General features: G+C 43.2%; 1 protein-coding gene across 2 annotated transcripts in view; it reads left to right on the top strand.

The window, feature by feature from the left end:
* Positions 1–19,036, top strand: part of LAS1L (LAS1 like ribosome biogenesis factor) — a 54,679-nt gene that overhangs the window by 26,937 nt on the left and 8,706 nt on the right. For both annotated transcript variants that reach the window (XM_079961678.1, XM_079961679.1), the window contains exons 9-13: positions 2,043–2,128; positions 2,614–2,820; positions 4,155–4,293; positions 4,829–5,178; positions 8,659–8,803. In XM_079961678.1, coding sequence (XP_079817804.1) covers positions 2,043–2,128; positions 2,614–2,820; positions 4,155–4,293; positions 4,829–5,178; positions 8,659–8,803 — 927 coding nt within the window. The remainder of the gene's footprint in view (positions 1–2,042; positions 2,129–2,613; positions 2,821–4,154; positions 4,294–4,828; positions 5,179–8,658; positions 8,804–19,036) is intronic.

Genomic DNA, 19,036 nt, shown 5'->3' with positions numbered 1-19,036 from the left:
CCCCAGAGCAAACCCTGTGGGGATGGATGGAAAATCCTTGAGCATGAGCTTGAGGTAGGATAAAAATGGAAGATATGAGAGACAGTTGCAAAAAGCAGCGTTTGTGTTTATGTCCATGTGCTTAACCTTCTCCCCTGCCTGCTGTTTCTCTTTTGTAAGTCTTCCACTTCAGAGCTGCTTATCCGCCAACAGGTTTGAAGGTCAAGTGGAGAAAAGCAGCAGGCAGCAGCAGTGGAGGCAGGGCTGGTACTGTTCAGGGATGCTTCTGATAGAAGAAGTGAGAGCCAGCTTCACTGATGCCTTTTGAGAAGGGCTGTGGTTCAAGTGGTAGAACACATGCTTTACATTCAGAAGGCCCCAGGTTCAATCTCTGGCATCCTCAGACAGTGCTGGGAAAATCTGGAGAGCTGCTGCTGGGGACTAAAACCTGGGATCTTTTGCATTCACCTTTCCAACCTGCTTCCAGGTTTCGGTGCCAGAAAGGTAATAGTAAGGGGGTGGGTGGTAGGTGGGAGGGAACAGAGAACATTGAATTAATGCTGTTTTAGAATTTGCTCCAGCATAGCAGCAGCATAGCAGTCCCTGAGCAATTGACCAGAGGCCTACTTACCCCTTGTTCATTTTGATCTGTTGTTCATTTCCCAGTTTTTGCAGAAACATGCCTTTTGAATTATAGTACAAGCTGCTATTTTTACAGCCTGGGGGAGAGGCTGTGTCTATTTACAGCAACTGGAACTGATGCACTGACTACAATGACATGTTCCCTTTCCAACTAGAAGTTTCCTTTTAGAAACTAACACTATTATATGACACTTACAGAAATGAGATTTGTCTCCCCATCCTCTTTTATTAGCTGTAGTATATTCCTGTTTTAGAAACAGATTCCTCCCCTCCTTTTTTTTGAAACCCCCACAACTTTATTGAACTTCTATATAGAGACTCAAACTGTATTATTGTGGATTTATCAGTGGGCTGGTTCTTATCCTCTCAGCAATAGTTTGGAGAATTGGAAGTAAGTGTAGGGTGTGTGTTTCCTTTCCTCAATTTTAGTTTCCACAACTGGTAGCTTCACTCCAAACCAGAACAGAAAAACAAAAATGTTCTTCAGATGTAATACCAAACTATGAAATTGTGGGATGGTAGGTAGAAGAAGATATATTAATTGCAATTTATCCCTCTGGGCCACATGTGTGGGTTGAACAGTTTTAACATTCCACCCTTGGCAGCAAAAAATTCCTATGCTAAAAGCATAGAAATTAGGCTGTAAAGGCTCATTTTGAGCAAGTCCAGCTAATGAAATAAGCTACCTTCTCACTTCTTATCCCACTTAACAGACTATCAGGCAACAACTTATAAAGTATATTTAAAATAAGATTTACTTGCTTTGAACTCATGCATTGGTTCATAGCAATGGCAGCATTAAAAAAATATCCTGTAGGCAGTATAGCACATGCCTGAAGCTGAAGCAAGCGGAAGGCCCATCTGCCCTCATGGCTGGTCAAAGGATGAGAGAGAGAGGAACAGGAAGTACTATATGTTGCTTCCTCTCCAAGAGAGGAAGGGAAATGACATCACACAGAGCCATTTCTACCACTTGTATTTCTATGGCCTGAGAATCTGCCTATCAGCAATACAGCTCCGTTGACATAGCCCCTTCTCATGCTATGTGGGAAGAATATGCATTTGTTAGGTTTGGCTGCTAATCTCTCACAGGAATCTCCCACAGGCATAAGGAAAACATTCCATTTCCCTAGCATATGAAGATGAGAAGAAATTCTGGTTTGTGATTGGATCCTAGTTTGTAGGCAGGTGCAGACAGTCATTTGGCCATTGGAATGTAACAATGAACTAAGGTTAATAGCTACACCAAGATCAGAAGGGAAGGAGGAAGTGTGCAATCTACTCAAGCCCTGTTATTTCTAATGGTTTGGCATTAAATAAGCACAATTGAAGAATGTTGGGTTATACCAATGGTGACTGGTGCTCATATGGAGTGGTAGAGCGGAAGGAAGGAAACTCACTGAGATTTGTAATGACTCTAGGGAGGCTATGATTGAAGTGTTGCTTGATGATGGCTTTCTCATCCCAACCACGGAAGAGCTGAACATCTTGAATATTGAACATCTAGGTTAGTGCTCTACATTTCTCTTTTCTTTTGGCTGACAGATGTGTGCACATGGTTTCAGCAGTTGACCACTCAAAATAAATAAAACAAATCTGTGCTACATCCTACCAAACTGGAAACCGTATTACCATTTTTAAGTAATATAAATGAATAGCTTTCGGTTGCCATCATAGTCAAAAATTATGTGGAATGTGGGGAGGGGGCAAAGACAGATTGAGAAAGTAGTAAACTGCCCTGCACCTTGCCTTTTCAAATTAATGAAATTGAGTTAATGATGTCTATTAATTTCAGTGACTCTGCTTTGAGTAGAGCTAGCCTTATGATTGTGGTTCTACACCCTCCTGCTGATAACAGTAGTAACAATAATAATGCAGAAATATAACTTTAAAACTTGAGGAAAATTAAGGGAATGTGGTGGTGTTCAATATATTACCTGGTTGTTGTTGTTTGAATAACTTTTTTCCTCTCTCCCCTTGGTGGTGGTGTAGAAACCGCAGATTGGGATTTTAGAATCCCTCAGTCTTTTGGTTGCTTCTGGTACCCCCTCCTGAGGGGCCTGCACTCTAGAGACTTCACACAGACTCTGGCCGAGATGCTGTTCTGTGAGCTGAAGAAATTCTTCTCGATTACCGAACTCCGGTCAGACTATCTCATCAGGTGGCTCACAAAAATTTTAGAGACCAGTGCACCATCAAGTGAGTATTGTACCCTTTGCAGGAATAAAAAGCAACAGAAAGCGCTGTTTAATCCTCATCATCAACAGCAACATTTTTTGAGAACCAGGGTAGTGTAGTGGCTACAGAGTTGGGCTAGGACCTGGGAGACCAGAGTTCTAGTCCCCACTCAGCAGTGAAGCTCACTTGGGCCAGTCACTCGCTCTCAGCTTAACCTACCACACAGGATAAAAAGGGGGAGGGGGGAGGAGAACTTAAGTATGCCAGCTTGAGCTCCATGGAGTTAAGGTGGGATATAAATGTAATAAAAAACATAATAATAAACATTTAAGGTAACTGTCCCCAGCCTGGTACCCACCAGAAGTTTTGATGACCGTTTCTATCAGCCATGAGAGTGGGAGGCCAGAACTTCTGAAGGGTACCAGGCTGAGGAAGGCTGATCTAAAACATGCAAACCAATATGAAAAAATATTTTTTGCTATTTATTTTATGTGTTTATATACCACATACAAAAAAGACAAATAGAATAAGTAGAATACAGGTGACCATGACTTTCTGTGTACGTAACCTTGAAGGTTGAGGAAACACATTAGTGTGAATTAATGTTCCTTGCCAACTACATTTGCAGTTTTGTGGGAACTAGCGAATGGGAAAACCTAGCAATGTCACATTTACTATAAATCTGGAAAGGAGTTGCTCTCCTTGTAGGGCTCTTTTCTACACCCTCATTTTCTTCCTTTTAATGATACCTTTTGCTTAAGCCTCAAGAATGGAACACAAGGATAGTCCTGCACTGAACCAAAGATTCATCTAGTCTAACATTCTTATTTTAGCAGGGACTAACTTCTGAAGGAGTCTATGAGCAGAGCATGAAAGCAATGGCTGTCCCTCACAACAACTGGTATTCAAAGTGGCTGTTTCTGATTATGGAAGTTCCACTTGACAAATAGCCTTTGATAGAACTGGCCCCTATGAATTTGTCTAATCACCATTTAAAGCCATCTGTTAGATGGCAATTGAACTGCTGTTGTTCTGATCAGTCTGGCTCCCACCAATGCCTTGTTCTGTTAGTAAAATTTGACAAACCTGCTCCTTGAGTTTTTCTCGAAACTGGCTCTCCATCTACTTGTTTTTCTGTTTTAAAACACATACTGTTAAATCAGCTACTCTTGGCTCCATTTTACAGATAAGACAACTGGGGCTGAGACAAAGTGACACTTTCCCAAAGCCACATTATGGCAGATATGGAATTTTCACCCAGGCCTTCCTTTTTCAAATCCAACTCATTTGATTACACACTCTTTCTTTGCCAGCTAAGTGTCTCTTTTCTTTTTCTTTCATGGTTCTGCGTGAAGAGAAAAAGTCAATGCATTCCCACACAAATAGCGAAAGCACCCCGGAGCCATTTCTTCAAAATGTTTCACTGCAGTGGCAAAAACTCCTTGATTGTTGCCTAGAAGCTACTTGCTGGGCGAGTCTTCATCTCATGCACATGTAAGTATGTAAGCCATTCACTGGAATATGCACGGTGATGGAGACCTGGGCTTCACGGTGTTAGTGCGGAAGAGTCAGTTCAGGAAACCAACATGTTTTGCAGCCAATACTTCAGCCTCTGAACTGGCTCCTCATTGCCCTGTGGACACAGGTAAGAGATGGGACTTTTTACTTGAAGTACTCTAAATACCTTGGCACTTAAAAACCCTAGGGCAGAGATGGGGATCCTCAGGCTTGGGTATCAAATGAAGCCTTCCAAGCCTCCCTTTCTCTGTCCCTTGCACTTTCTCAAGTTGATCTTGCTTAGTTCTGTGCTTGGGTTCACATGAGAGTGTGGTACACTTGCAAGGAGTGTGGTGGTTTGGTGTGCTCCACACCGAGATAGGGAAATAAAACTCGCAGGTATGGAATTTATTGGCACCTATTATGCCCAGCTGGCTTCTTAAACACTAACTTGCTTTGGCCAACTCATTTGAAAGCAGTTGTTCTGCCCTTGCATCACACTCTCTCCACATGTCTTTCTTTCCGGGCTCAGGATTCTGGAAAAATTGGATCAGCCTTTGCCTCCAGATTCCAAGGAATTGCTTCTCTACCTCACCTCTATTTACACCCAAGAGGACACCGTTCCCAGCCCAGGCTCAATCCCAGAACTCCGCAAGCAGCCTATTTATACTGTGGAGAGCTTACAGTGGCAAGTGAAGCAGAGCAATATGGCCAGAGGGCTTGCCAAAAGAACTACAAAGCATGAGTGGCCGCTGGGAGATATTGAAGAAGAAGAAGAGATGGAGGAGGAAGAGGGAGAAGCTCAGGCAGCACATCTCTACCCTGGATATCTTGATGAGAGAAAGATGGTTCTGCTTGGGTCGGTCTGGCAGGTCAGCCCAGGTAAAAATTGCCTTTTGGTTTGCTGGGGAAGGGAAGAAACAAGAAGCAGTCTGGAGTGTCTCCAGCCTTACATCTGGCATTGTCTTGAGTATCTGTACACATCATGATTAGTAGTTGCAAGTATGTGGAATGGTGGTAGTGGCAGTGGTGACTGTTAATATTATTATTGGATTTGTGAGTCACTTCCTCTTACCCTGGGCAGCCCAAAGCGACTTACAGCCAAACAGTTGAGTGGAGATAGAAAAGGGTGGAACTAAGCACCTGTGATTCAGAGACACTTGAGCCCACAGTTTCATTCTTTGCCTAGCAGGGGCCTTTGCTGCATCAGAGGAAATAGAACTTTGCAGGAGCTATGGAGGGTAGAACACATGCTTGGCATTCAAAAAGTCCCATGTTCATTCCCAGGCATCTCTAGGTAGGCCTGGAAAATACCCATCTGAAAGCATAGAAAGCTGTTGCCTTAGACAGTGGACTAATGGTCTGATTTGGCACAAGGCAGCTTCCTAAGTATGTTCTGAGGTGATAAAATCACATGGGGGGATGAGTTGGTGGAGGGAGAGAAAGAGGACCCTCTCTTGTAAGTTATCAGTGGTAGAATATCTGCTTTGCCTGCAGGACCCCAGGTGCAGTCCTCTAAGTTAATTTGTGTGTTGAGTGGCCCATTCAATTTCTTTGGATGATGCTGAGTTCTAATGTTAAAAAAAGAAAGTATTCTCTGCGTCAGTCTAGTCTTCAGTGCAAAATGCCCAGGCTTGTGAGAATCATTCTGAGCTATGAATGTTGCTTGTTTTTTCCCTAGGCTGAGTCAGCCTCATTCAAGCACCTGTTACTAGATTTAGTATTAATTCCAGCTCTCTCTAATAATCTTTTTAATTTCCTTATTGCTCAAGTAATACACATTGAGTTTCCCAGGCAGTTACCCAGTGTGTTGCCCAATAAGTTTCCAGAAATGTTGTGTTAGACATGCCCCAAAGAGATATTAAAAATCTGCTTTCAATGCTCCACTCATTTAGAAACTACCCAAATTCATTCATTCTCTCTCCCTCCCTCCCTCCCTCCCCTCTTTCTCTTTCTCTTTCTCTTTCTCTCTCTCTCTCTCTCTCTCTCTCTCTCTGTGTGTGTGTGTCTCACCCACACACTTGCTTTCTTTTGGGGGGTGAAATGGTGAGGATATTTTGAGCTGGTTTATCCAGAAATAATCATGGCTCAGTCTGAAGTGTGTTTACAGCTCAGAACGGATCTGCACCTCATTCACTGCATCAATTAGATGTTTGTGGGCAACTCAACATATAAGTTTGTATTCAACTGACAAAGTGGGGGAGGTCAAGTAGAATCACTGCTCTGCATTTGCTGCCCTGCTCTGCTGAAGAAACAGATTGTCAAAGTTGTCATCTAGACCATTGGTCCAACACATTGGACCCTTGATATGGTCTTTGCTCGAAATGATATGAGGGAGATATCATTTATCAAAATGATATGAGGGAAATATATCCTTTGCTCGAAATGATATGAGGGAAGGACCCAAGGATTTGTGTGAGTGTGCAATGAACTCCCTTGTCAAGGTCAGACCATCATTGGGTAAGTTTTGGACCGACACTGGTAGTTCCCACCTAAAGATGGGGTAACCCATCTTTAGAAACTAATGGAACTGTGTGTGTTTCTTGAATGATCTGGGGGATTTCCAGCTAAGAAAGCTGACAATCCAGGATTGTCTATGGAATGCCAAGATGAAATGAATAGTTGGCATGATTGTTCCTGAGCATCCTCTCCAACATTGTGGAGCCCAATTGGTCTCTGTCTTCTGTGGAGCTCCAGGCTATGAAACAAGCTAGATCAAGGCTAGAGTGATGCAAGTCTCACTCTGAAGCTGACCCAGTGTAGAGTTGCAGCCTGCCATAAGGTGGGCTGCAATGCAGCCAGATGAGTGGGGTATAATTTTTTTATTATTATTATTATCTCCATGCATAGGCTGTATATGTTAAGAAGTTGGTCTCTCAGTGCTTGTTTGGAAGGGTTGACGATTATTGATGTTCTGAAGCAGAGATCAGGAACTTCAAGCCCAAAGGGCAAATATGACCCCCAGAAGACCATCTGCAGGCCATGCACCTTCCCCAGGCCACACCAGCCCTGCTTTTGCCTGGCTGCAATGTTCATTGCTTGCCTGGATGGAGGATAGAGAGGAATGGGTGTGCAGCCTCTGAGTTCATGGAGTAGGAGACATTCCAGCCATGCAAAAAGTGGCTTCACACAATTTTGCCTCCAGACCCACCTATCACTGGCATGTGACACCAGAAGGATGCCTGTGAGGGATTGTGGCCTTCGGACTGAAAGAGGTTTCCCATCCATCGTAAAACATACTTACATTTTAACTCAATTCTAACCCACGTTGATCTCTGGGGAGAGGAAAAACCGGGAATACAGCATGATCACATCTTACACATATTTAATTTGCTCAGTTTCAGTTGAAGGCAAGCTGGTTGAAATTATGCAAGTTAAATCCAAGCAGGGCAGAGAGTTTAAAAGCTCCACTTGGGTTACCCCACACATAAAGAGCTTTTAAGCTTGCTGGGCAAGGCCCCCCCCCCTCACCCACTAGCTGCTGGGTGGTTTATTCATTCATTCATTCATTCATTCATTCAACTTATACACTGCCCTATACCCAGAGGTCTCAGGGCGGTTCACAACAAGACCACAACATATAAAATCAAACCAAAAGCAATTACACACACACCCTCCAAGCAACATTCTAAAAGGGTGTTGGATGTCAATAAGATCAACCAAAGCCTGGTTAAAAAGGAACGTTTTTGCCCGGTGCCCAAAGGTGTATAATGAACTTCCCTAAAGAGAGCATTCCATAGACCTGGAGGCGCTGCAGAGAAGGCCCGTTCTCGTGTTGCCACCCTCTGGACCTCGAAGAGGAGGCACACAAAGAAGGGCCTGAGAAGATGATCATATGGGAAGAGGCAGTCCTTGAGGTATTGCAGTCCTTAGCCGTTCCAGGGGTTTGGGTATACATGCTTTTCGTGTATATTCAGAACCCTTGAAACTGAACCCCTGTGTAAAGGTAAAGGGACCCCTGACCAATAGGTCCAGTCGTGACCGACTCTGGGGTTGCGGTGCTCATCTCACTTTATTGGCTGAGGGAGCCAGCGTACAGCTTCCGGGTCATGCGGCCAGCTTTGCTTCTGGCAAAGCAGAGCAGCACACGGAAACATCGTTTACCTTCCCGCTGGAGCGGTACCTATTTATCTACTTGCACTTTGACATGCTTTCGAACTGCTAGGTGGGCAGGAGCAGGGACCGAGCAACGGGAGCTCACCCCGTCGCGGGGATTCAAACCACCGACCTTCTGATCGGCAAGTCCTAGGCTCTGTGGTTGCAATAATATTGTACCACATTTTGTTCATAGTCCGTATGAACAGACTAACCCCAGGTGAAAGGCATTTGATCGTGCTGAATTATCTGTGTCTTCTCTCACAGATTGGGTGAAGTGGGGAAATTATCCCTTGGGGAAATTGCCTGACCAATCAGATGACCCTGACAACCTGCTGGTGGAGAACTACTCCGTGATGTTGACACACGACCAGCTGATGGATGGAGGCAGGAATAGCACCCCCAATGCCACGTGAGTAACATACTGAGGCCTGGATGGGCCCTTGCAGTGCTAAATAAAAGAGATGAAAGGCTTGATCTTGTCTCCACCATGAAACGCACAGGCCAGTCTTTCTCTTACCTTAACATACCTCACAGGGGGGTTGTTAAGACATCAGAAGGTGTGGAGGGTGTGCGCTGTGGATGCTATATTGGGGAGGATCAGAGAAAATGTAATAAAATCCATGGGAATGGCACAGGCTGTGAATTGACAATGTGTCATGTTTTGTTCTTTATGTCTCTCTAAGCTGGGTTTTGAACATTACTTTTCCCTTTCACTTGGTTCATTCCTTAGGAACTGCTCTTTACTCCGAGTAGCCTAGAGTAGCTTCCACGTGTTTCCTTGAATGTCTGTCACCCAGACAGCTTCCCCATCTGCACTTGCTTAACTTTCCAGGAATAAAACAGCATCATATGTTATTTGTCCTTGGCCTGTGAAGATAGACTCAGGGATGTTACGCGTATTTGTTCATTTTAACAGATGTTTTAATAACCCAACCTTCCTCCAGTCCCCTCAATTTTTTTAAAAATAAACTACTTACCAGCAGCTGAAAACTGCAGGAGGGGAGAGTGGTACTCAGGTCCTGCTTGGCATCTGGTTGGCCATTGTGAATACAGGATGCTGGATTATATAGGCCTTTGGCCTGATCTAGCAGGACTCTTTTTATGTTAAGTTTAGTGCTGAAAATGTGTGTTGGGAGGTTGCTTGTTTGGATCTGTGTGATTGAGGCTTTCTAGATTAGGGTTGACTTATGAGGTCAACTTTTGTTTTTTGCTAGAGTTTTGAGATCCACCAACTGGAGACTGATGCAAAGGGTGGGACAGAAATTTGATAAACTACCCAGAGATCTACTGTAGATTCAAATCTAGCTTCTGCCCATCCTTTTTCTAAGCACTTTAGCAATACAGTGACCAAAAAAGCCTCCACGAGCCTTTCTCCCAACATTGGAGCTGGGGAAGAGACAGGAATCCCACTGCGACTACAGGGAAGATCTTTGGCCACCTCTCTAGCTCCAAAGGAAGTAGGAGGAAAGCAAGGGCTAATTGTGGATGCAATGTGAGTGAAAATTTGTAGCATTGTTTATGCAGCACCTTGGACTTTGGGTGTTTTACAGCAGTTAAACTGAAGCTGAAGTTCAAAGCCTGTCTGCAGTCTAGTATTTGCTAAAAACTGCAAGTGACACCTTAGCAGATGTTGTAGAATCTTAGAATTGTAGAGTTGGAAGGGACCCTGAGTATAATCTAATCCAATCTCCTGCAATGCAGGAATAAAGCATCCAGGACAGATGGCCATCCAACCTTAAAAAGTTCTTCCTGATATTTTGTCAGAATCTCCTTTCTTGTACCTTAAAGCCATTGGCTATCCAGCTTCTGCTTAAAAACCTCCGATGAAGGAGAGTCCACCACTTTCCAAGAGAGACCATTCTATTCCACTGTCAAACAGCTCTTACCACCCAAAAGCCCTTGAGATATTTGAAGATGGCTATCATGGCTACTCAGTCTCCTCTTTTCCTGGCTAAACATACCCAACTCCCTCAACCATTCCCCATACAGCTTGGTTTCCAGACCCTTGTTCATCTTGGATGCCCTCCTCTGCACACATTCCAGCTTGTCACTATCCTTCTTAAATTGTGGCACCCAGAACTGGACCCAGTACTCCCAATGGGGTCTGACCAAGGCAGAATAGACTGGTACTATTACAGCAACGGGCCCAGGACAGCACTCTTTGGTTCAGACAGACAGCCAATTACAAATCAACCTAAGAGTTATCTCATCTAGCTCACATTTTATTAGCTTCTCTGCAAGAGTACCGTGGGAGACGTTGTCAAAAGCATTACTGAAATCAAGATACACTATGTACACAGCATTCACCTGATCTACCAAGCTTGTAACTTATTGAAAAAAGAAATGAGATGTGTTTGGCATGACTTGTTTTTGAGAAACCCGTGCTGGGTATTAGTACTCATAGTTGACCATTTAATTATTTGTTCTAGACCCTTTCCTGGTTAGTAGATACCTGGGTCTTCTTCTTTTTCCGCATTTTGAAGAGAGGGACAACATCTCTCCACCTCCAGTCTACAAGGACCTCACCTATTCCCCAAGAATTCTCAAATATTATAGGCAGAGGCTCTGAGATTACATCCATGAGCTCCGTTAGTACCCTTGGGTGCAGCTGACCAGGCCCTGGAGATTTGAATTCATTTAACGTAGCTAGATGTTCCTTTATGACCTGTTTCCTATCTTGGGCTTCAGCTCCCTACTTGCATCATTTATTCTGTTATCATCAGGTTGGGCATTGCTTTCCTTTTGGGTGAAGACAGAGGCAAAGTAGGTGTTGAGCAATTCTGCCTTCTCCCTGTCATCCAGTAGCATTTATTCCTCCCTCCTCCCTCACAGTTGACTGTATGCGGCAACCCCTGTATGTAACATACAAAAACAGTATGAGAGCAATTCAGTGCCACACTCATCTGATCTTCTGTCCATGCTAGCAGTTCTGCCAGACAGAATGATCCCCTGCTTTCTCCCTGTGCACTGTTCAGGGGGTCTTGCCAACCCTCCAGAGCAAATCCAGGCAAGGAGTGGAGAGAAAGCACCATTATGCTAGCAGAAGCCCTTGTACTGGGCTTAGCCAGCATGCTGTGTTACTTGAACTGGGGCCTACATGTTTTCCACTTTTCTTTAAAGGCACTCTTTTCCTTCATGTGAAGGAACTGCCCAGCCTTACCCAATCTGGTGTCCCACATATGTTTTGGACTACATCTATCAATTCCAGCCAGCACACATGTGCTAGGTTGAAGCTGGCAGCAGTCATAGTCCAAAGTGTCAAAAGGGCACCAGGTAGGTGAAGATGGTATTTGGCTAAGCTGACCCATGAACGGTGAGCAAGCCAAGTATATTGTTATATAGAATCATATTTTTTTAAATAATGATATTATTTATTTTCACGGTACAGAAGATAAATTTTGAGAAAACAATTGCTACAACAGTAAACAACAAATAGCTAGTTCTGACAAAATTATTATTATTATATTATGCCACATGTTAAAGTTTCATTTGATTACTCTGAGATCACACCACATTTTCTCATGAGTGCTGGGTGGATTACCGCAATAGTCTGAACAATTTATATATTCAATAAATGTTTGTCATATGAAATGATATTGACCTTCAGGAGCCCAGAGGCCTTAACCCAATTGTTTGGTTAACTATGTCCTAATTCTAGGAATGGGATGCCTTGTTTAAAGTTTCTGTCTGTTCCTAAATACAGAAAACATTTTTCCTTGGCTCAGACGAATGCTTTATCCTCAAAGCTTCTAGGGGGTATATATTACAAAGCTCCTATAAGTAAAAGATTGTGCACTTTCAACAACAAAGACGTATATTTTGTTTTACCTGTTCTTTTTTTAAAGCATTTTTACAAGTCTACATAGGAACTGATATGCCCCATTACACAGTCCTTCATTGAATACCCTTCAGAATTTCTCTTGACCACTTTCATGGAGGGTTTGAACTTTTTGAATGATGGAGCAAGTTGCAAAATTCATAAATGTAGCAATCTTTGATAGCTTTTTCTGCTTTTAGCCATCTTAAATGCTTCACATTCTGTAACTTTTTATTTTATCTGTGGTTGGTAGACAATAAATAAACAGCATTTGAATATTAGTTTCTATCCATGTTCACTCCTATTTATTAAGCAAATTGATTAAAAAAACTTGTGTGGTTCAGACTTCTGCAAACTGGTAACAGCCCAAGTTAAGGGACGCGGGTGGTGCTGTGGGTTAAACCACAGAGCCTAGGACTTGCTGATCAGGAGGTTAGCAGTTTGAATCCCCGCGACGGGGTGAGCTCCCGTTGCTTGGTCCCTGCTTCTGCCAACCTAGCAGTTCGAAAGCACGTCAAAGTGCAAGTAGATAAATACTGTATTTTTTGCTCTATAAGACTCATTTTTTCCCCTCCTAAAAAGTAAGGGGAAATGTGTGTGTGTCTTATGGAGCAAATGCAGGCTGCGCAGCTATCCTAGAAGCCAGAACAGCAAGAGGGATAGCTGCTTTCGCTGTGCAGCGATCCCTCTTGTTGTTCTGGCTTCTGAGATTCAGAAATTTTTTTCCCTTGTTTTCCTCCTCCAAAAACTAGGTGCGTCTTATAGAGCAAAAAATACGGCAGGAAGGTAAACGGCATTTCCGTGCGCTGCTCTGGTTCGCCAGAAGCAGCTTAGTCATGCTGGCCACATGACCCGGAAGCTTTACGCCGACTCCCTCAGCTAATAAAGCGAGATGAGCGCCGCAACCCCAGAGTCGGTCACAACTGGACCTAATGGTCAGGGGTCCCTTTACCTTTACCTTTAACAGCCCAAGTTACAAATATTTTTCTTGCCCTAAAGACCTCAGATAGGATTGGGGAATAGCGTATGTTACAATAGAGTCTTTGCTACAAAATTGTTCCAGAGGTCTGAGCACTAGATTGAACACTAATCTGAACACTAGATTGGCCGGCATCTATTTTAGGTCTCTGCAGCAGGCCTTCTATTTATGGTTAGTTTTTTACCCCAAAGTTGGATGTTTCCAGCAGGGTGGCTCCTAATTGTCCATTTGAGCCAGTGCTGTGAACTTCCATCATTTTGTCACCAGAGCAATAATGTCAGTTGCCACAGCAGCTGCTCCAATTGTAGCCATTTATAGCCACTCCTGTCCCACTTGCTTAACTGTTCTAACTCTGATCCTGCTGTGGTGTTGATTTCTTCCTGTCGGTGTGTGGCGAGGGCAGAATTGTTTGACACACAACTGAAGGCAGAGATGTACAGAAAATAGTTGACATCCAAATTGAGCTTTTCTAGATTATCAGAAACGGTTGCGTGCCCCAGTTTGGCTTCATTTTTAGTGCAATATTCATGCAATACTAGATCCATCTGAAGGAGCATGAAGATGCTGCTCCTTTGTCGAGAATGGTGAGCGGGAACAATTGTTGAAGAGGGCAGTTTGCCTCTCTCGCCCTTCCAAGTAGATTTTTTTGCCAGCAGCAAGGATGGAGGAGCAGATAGCCCTGGGGCACTCCAGTGTGTGCATTTATTTTATTTTATTTATGCTGTCTTGCTGTTGAACTTCCCCCTTGCTGTTCTGGGGATGTGGGTAGTGCTGTGGCCTAAACCACTGAGCCTCTTGGGCTTGCCGATCAGAAAGTTGGTGGTTTGAATCCACGCAAGAGGGTGAGCTCCTGTTGCTCTGTCCCAGCTTCTGCCAACCTAGCAGTTCAAAATATAAATAGGTACCACTGTGGCAGGAAGGTAAATGGTGTTTCCGTACACTCTGGCACTCATCACGGTGTAACGTTGTGCCAGAAGCAGTTTAGTCATGCTGGCCACATGACCCAGAAAGCTGTCTGGACAAACGCTGGCTCCCTCAGCCTGAAAGCAAGATGAGCACCGCACCCCATAGTCGCCTTTGACTGGACTTGCCCACCCAGGGGTCATTTATCTTTCCCTTTACCTCTGGGGATGTATAATCAGGAAGCAGGCAAATTATTATCATTAATGACTGATAACGGGTGTTCTTGTGGTCCAGTCCTGCTTTTCTGCTTCCTTTTGAGGCATATTGAGTAGCTATAGTTGAGAACAGATTGCTGGACTAGATAGGCTTTTGGTTCTTAATTAAATCTTTATCCCATCCTTCTACCAGAAGGCATCCAGTGCTGCAAGTATTGAAGTAGCAAAACAATAGAATTAAAAATTAAACTCAGAACATGTTATAAGGTTAAGAATGTATCAAAACAGTTACATATTTAAATGATAGCTAATCATTTCAAGATTGCTGGGAACAATCTCTTTCAGCCACCCAATGCCGGGTAAGGGAGTTTTGTTAAAAACAAATGTTTTTAAATCCCTCCTGACCATTAATAACAAGAGAGACAGGTGCACCTCACCAGGAAGGGGATTCCACAAACAGGGAACCACTCCTGAGAAGGCCCTGCCTCAGAACATCTCCATCCAGACTGCATACTCAATACCCAAGCATTCACTTCTGTGGTAGTTGCCACAACTGATATAATAACCACAGGGTTGGTTTAAGTACAGTGGCCAAGAAATGGAGCTAAGAGTGGCAGAACATCTGGATTGAACTTCACCTTTCCCATGAAAGCACCCTGTCCCTTCATCCCAATCAGCAACATGAAGATAATAATAGTGACCTGTTTTGCAGGGGTATTATAAGAGCAGTAATGAGTCTGCTTCAGTTTGGACATAACCAGCATAAATGCATTTGTTAATAGCATTGACCTTTTTCTTCATACCTACAGATTCTTCTCTGTTGTCTTCCAGTCATCCCTCAGTTGCATAAGTAGCAGAAACCCCATCTACCATTCAGCTTCTAAACATAGACTGACTAACGAGAGTTCTTTGCTTTTATCTTGAGTCCATTTCAAAACACCATCCCTCTTAGGGTATGTGATGCTCTCTCTTTCCACCTTTCTTACCCCACCTTGAGGTTTGATTTACGTCACTGTTTGAGGCTTCTGCTGCTGCTGCTGTGAGAGTGCAAAAGAGAAGCATGAGGTCTTGCTTTAGCAATGAGGTGTGAATTTTGTGGTCGCATGTGTCTATTTGAGGAAGGGAAAGGAAAGAGGTTACTCTGGTTATGAGGTCTCTCTTAAGAACTAAGCCTCTGTAGGCTGAGTGGGAAATTTAAGGACCTTGGGTCCTCTGTTTCTTTTTCTCACAGACTTTGCACCTCCCTGTGTGGTGGGGAGGATGGGTTTACCCCCTCTGTCTTCCCCCAACTGTTTTTGCAGGCAAAAAAGGAAGGGCTCAAATGATGTACAGGAAGCAGCTGATTTCTGAAATAAATCACCGTGGAAGGGAGCTGTTGATGCCTGCAACTTGGAGGATGGGCAGAAACCTCACTTCCACAAAGTGCCTTGCTTTACATGGGCTATAACTTACTCAAAAGAGATGTTGCAGAAGCCCCAGATGCTGTCTAACTAACATGTCTGTGCAAGGATTTCTGCAAGGGGACATCCCTCAGTCTCCACAGGGGAAAACCCTAGAGCAGATTTAAGGGGCACACAGGCCCTAGAAATGGGCAAAAATCTTTGTGCTTTAATTTCAAAGAGCATGATGTCCAGTTTATGACAAGTGTACTCAGTGCTGTGCCTCTCCCAATGACGCTGGACTGCAAGTGACTACCTCAGTGGCAATGCTCACTGAGGCATAATAATAATAATAATAATAATAATAATATAAAATTTATATCCCACCCATCTGGCTGGGTATATAAAAAAACAAAACATCAAACATTAAAAACAAAATCTCCTATACAAGCGACAAGCCAATAACAATAATAATAAACAGTTTGCAGTTATACCCAAATTAAAGTAACCAACTCCAACTAAACATTTAACCAACACCAACCTGACAAAAATGAAACAGAGGAACCAAAAGTAGAACCGTTCAAAACATTTTATCTAGTGGACTTCCGGTCGGCGCCAGCGCTTAATGGCGGTCCGAGCCTCGAGCTCCGAGGCAGGACTGCTCCGTTAGTTCGGGTCTTACCCGCTACGGCAAGCGGGGGACCCCTAAAATCACAGGCGCGGAGCCTGTGAACAAAGGAGATTCGGTGGGCACCCTTTGCGCCCCCCGGTACTGTGAGGGAGCCTTTTTAAAGGCTTCTGAGCGGCATCGGGGTAAGCGCGGTGCTGAGAGTCGTCACCCAGCTAGCGGAGTGAAGCCGCGTCGCCATGAGCGGAGAGCGCCGATTCCTTCCTGCAATTGGAATTTGACCACAACACCCGTGAGTAAGATTGGAAAAAGTAACGGGACTCTTAAAAAATTGGCTGAAAACGGGAAAGGCAAAAATTAAGGAAGTCTGCCTCCCCGGAACTGCAGAAGGAATAAAGCAACGAAAATCAAGCTGCACTTAAAGGGAACCCTTCTAATTTTTTTAAGCTGTCAAACTGACATCGGACTTAAAACCTCCCCCCAGATTGGCAGGAGAAGGGGGGAAGGGATTGGAACGTTGTTAATCTGCTGGAAAATTAATGGAAAATTAAGACCTTCCATTGCCAAATCCCCTGGGGTCGGGCTGCCCAAAAAAGACACCGGGACGTGGACTGTCAAACTTTGAAAAGTGGGGACTTGTTTGCAAAAAAGTTATCGGACCTTAGATGTACCTTGCTGCATTTTGGCCACATAGAAAAATAGAGACATTACAATTTGGACATTGGAAACTTTTGGCTACTGTTATACTCCCTTGCTTCTTTGTTTTCTTCTATCTCTGCCATTTGGATACAATTGAATGCTCCCTCTAGAGGGCTCTATCTGAAACTGTTGCACTTGAAAAAGTAACAGTGGGATTTTCCACTTGGGAATCAACTCTGTGAAAACGACCTTGAGGATATGAGTGCCCCTACAGATGAGATAGTAACAAGGCAGAAAGCAAAACAATCTCACAAGAAAAGGGCCTCTATATCAGGAACTGCAGCTGTGCAGGAAAAAACACCAGCTTCTATGGATCCTATGACTCAGGCTCTACTTAAAATAAATCAATCCCTGGAAGCATTGACAAAACTTTCGACAGAGAATTCTAAAAAATTAACAGAGTTGACAACAAGGTTGGATGTGAATACGGCTAGTGTTGCATCGAACACAGATTCTATAAATAGATTAATTCAGGAAAGTTCAGAGACACGAAAGATTGCAGAAAGTGCAAAAATAACGGCTGAAGAGACAAGGGAAAAATTTGGGCCTATTATTAAAAAAGTGAATGAGCATGATGCAGCCCTCTCCTTACTGGAACTTCAACGTAAAGAGAAGAATTTAAAATTTAGATTGGTGCCTGAAGGGGAAGGGGACAACCTTGTGAAATTTCTCACAGAGAACATCATAACTTTTTGGCGGGAGGAATGGGAGGAAGATGAGGAACTTGAGATAATATCAGCCTTTCGATTGGGTAGAAGGCAGGACAAAAAACCAAGGGACTGTCTAATTACATTGAGATCAAAAGAAGAAAGAGATAGAATATTGAATTTGCATTATCAAAAGGCATTGGTGATTCAAAATTGTCAGATACAGATTTTTAAGGACATTCCTAAATACATTTTAGAGGTGAGAACATATTACAAGAGTTTAGTAGACCTGCTGAAGAAAAACACTATACCATTCAGATGGGAATTTCCACAAGGATTGTCCTTTAACTTCAATGGAAGGAAGATTAAAATAAAAACAATTCAGGACAAAGAACTATTTCTAGAGAAGTATCTGGAGGATCTGCAGAAAGGAACCGTGGAGGAGAGGGAACCACCCGATATAGCAAATTTGTCATTTGGACTTTCACTACCACCATCGGAGGAAGAGCAGAAGCTTGGAGCAGTTGGAGGAACAGCTACTTAAATACAAAATGTCTCTGCAACTCCTTAGTTGGAACTGTAATGGTTTGAACCTTCCTCGGAAAAGAAGACAGGTTTTTCACATTTTGAAGAAAGAACAATTAGACATAATATGTTTGCAAGAAACCCATATTGCCAGGATCCACAGGAAATTATTAATAAATAAGAGACTCGGTCAAGAATTCATCTCATCAGATAAAGTAAAGAAAAGAGGTGTGGTGATCTATGCAAAGGAAAAGTTGGCTCCAAAATTAATATTTAAAGATGAACAAGGAAGATACCTGGCAATTGAAATACAAATTCAAGGAGAAAAGATATTAATTGTGGGAGTTTATGCCCCAAATGAAGGGAAGGCTGAATTTTTTAGGAAGTTGCATGAGACACTAGTTGACTTTTTAGATTATAAAATCCTAATGATGGGAGATATGAATGGAGTTGTCTCAACAAACATGGACAAAGCACAGAGACAAGTGATTTCAAAAGAAGGGAGACTACCAAAGATCTTTTTCGAAATGACTGAAACAATGGACTTGATTGATATTTGGAGAACAAAGAATCCTCTAGAGAGGGAGGGAACTTTCTTCTCTGAAGCAAAAATGACATGGACAAGAATAGACCAAATTTGGATTTCTAGTAGTCTGGCGTCAAGAACGAAAAAAGTAGAAATCTGCCCAAAAACGTGCTCCGACCATAATGCGGTCAAGATGGAGATGAAATTAACAACAACTGGTTCCTTTAGATGGAGAATGAATGACACCCTATTTAAGGACGAAGAGATCCATAAGAAGGCCCTTAAAACATTAAAAGATTATTTTGAGATCAACAGGAAAACAGA

Source organism: Podarcis cretensis, assembly GCF_951804945.1.
Source record: "Podarcis cretensis genome assembly, chromosome: Z".
In the NCBI taxonomy this organism is placed as follows: domain Eukaryota; kingdom Metazoa; phylum Chordata; class Lepidosauria; order Squamata; family Lacertidae; genus Podarcis; species Podarcis cretensis.
Note: the sequence above shows the minus strand (reverse complement) of the source record. Positions and strands in the feature narration are given on the sequence as shown.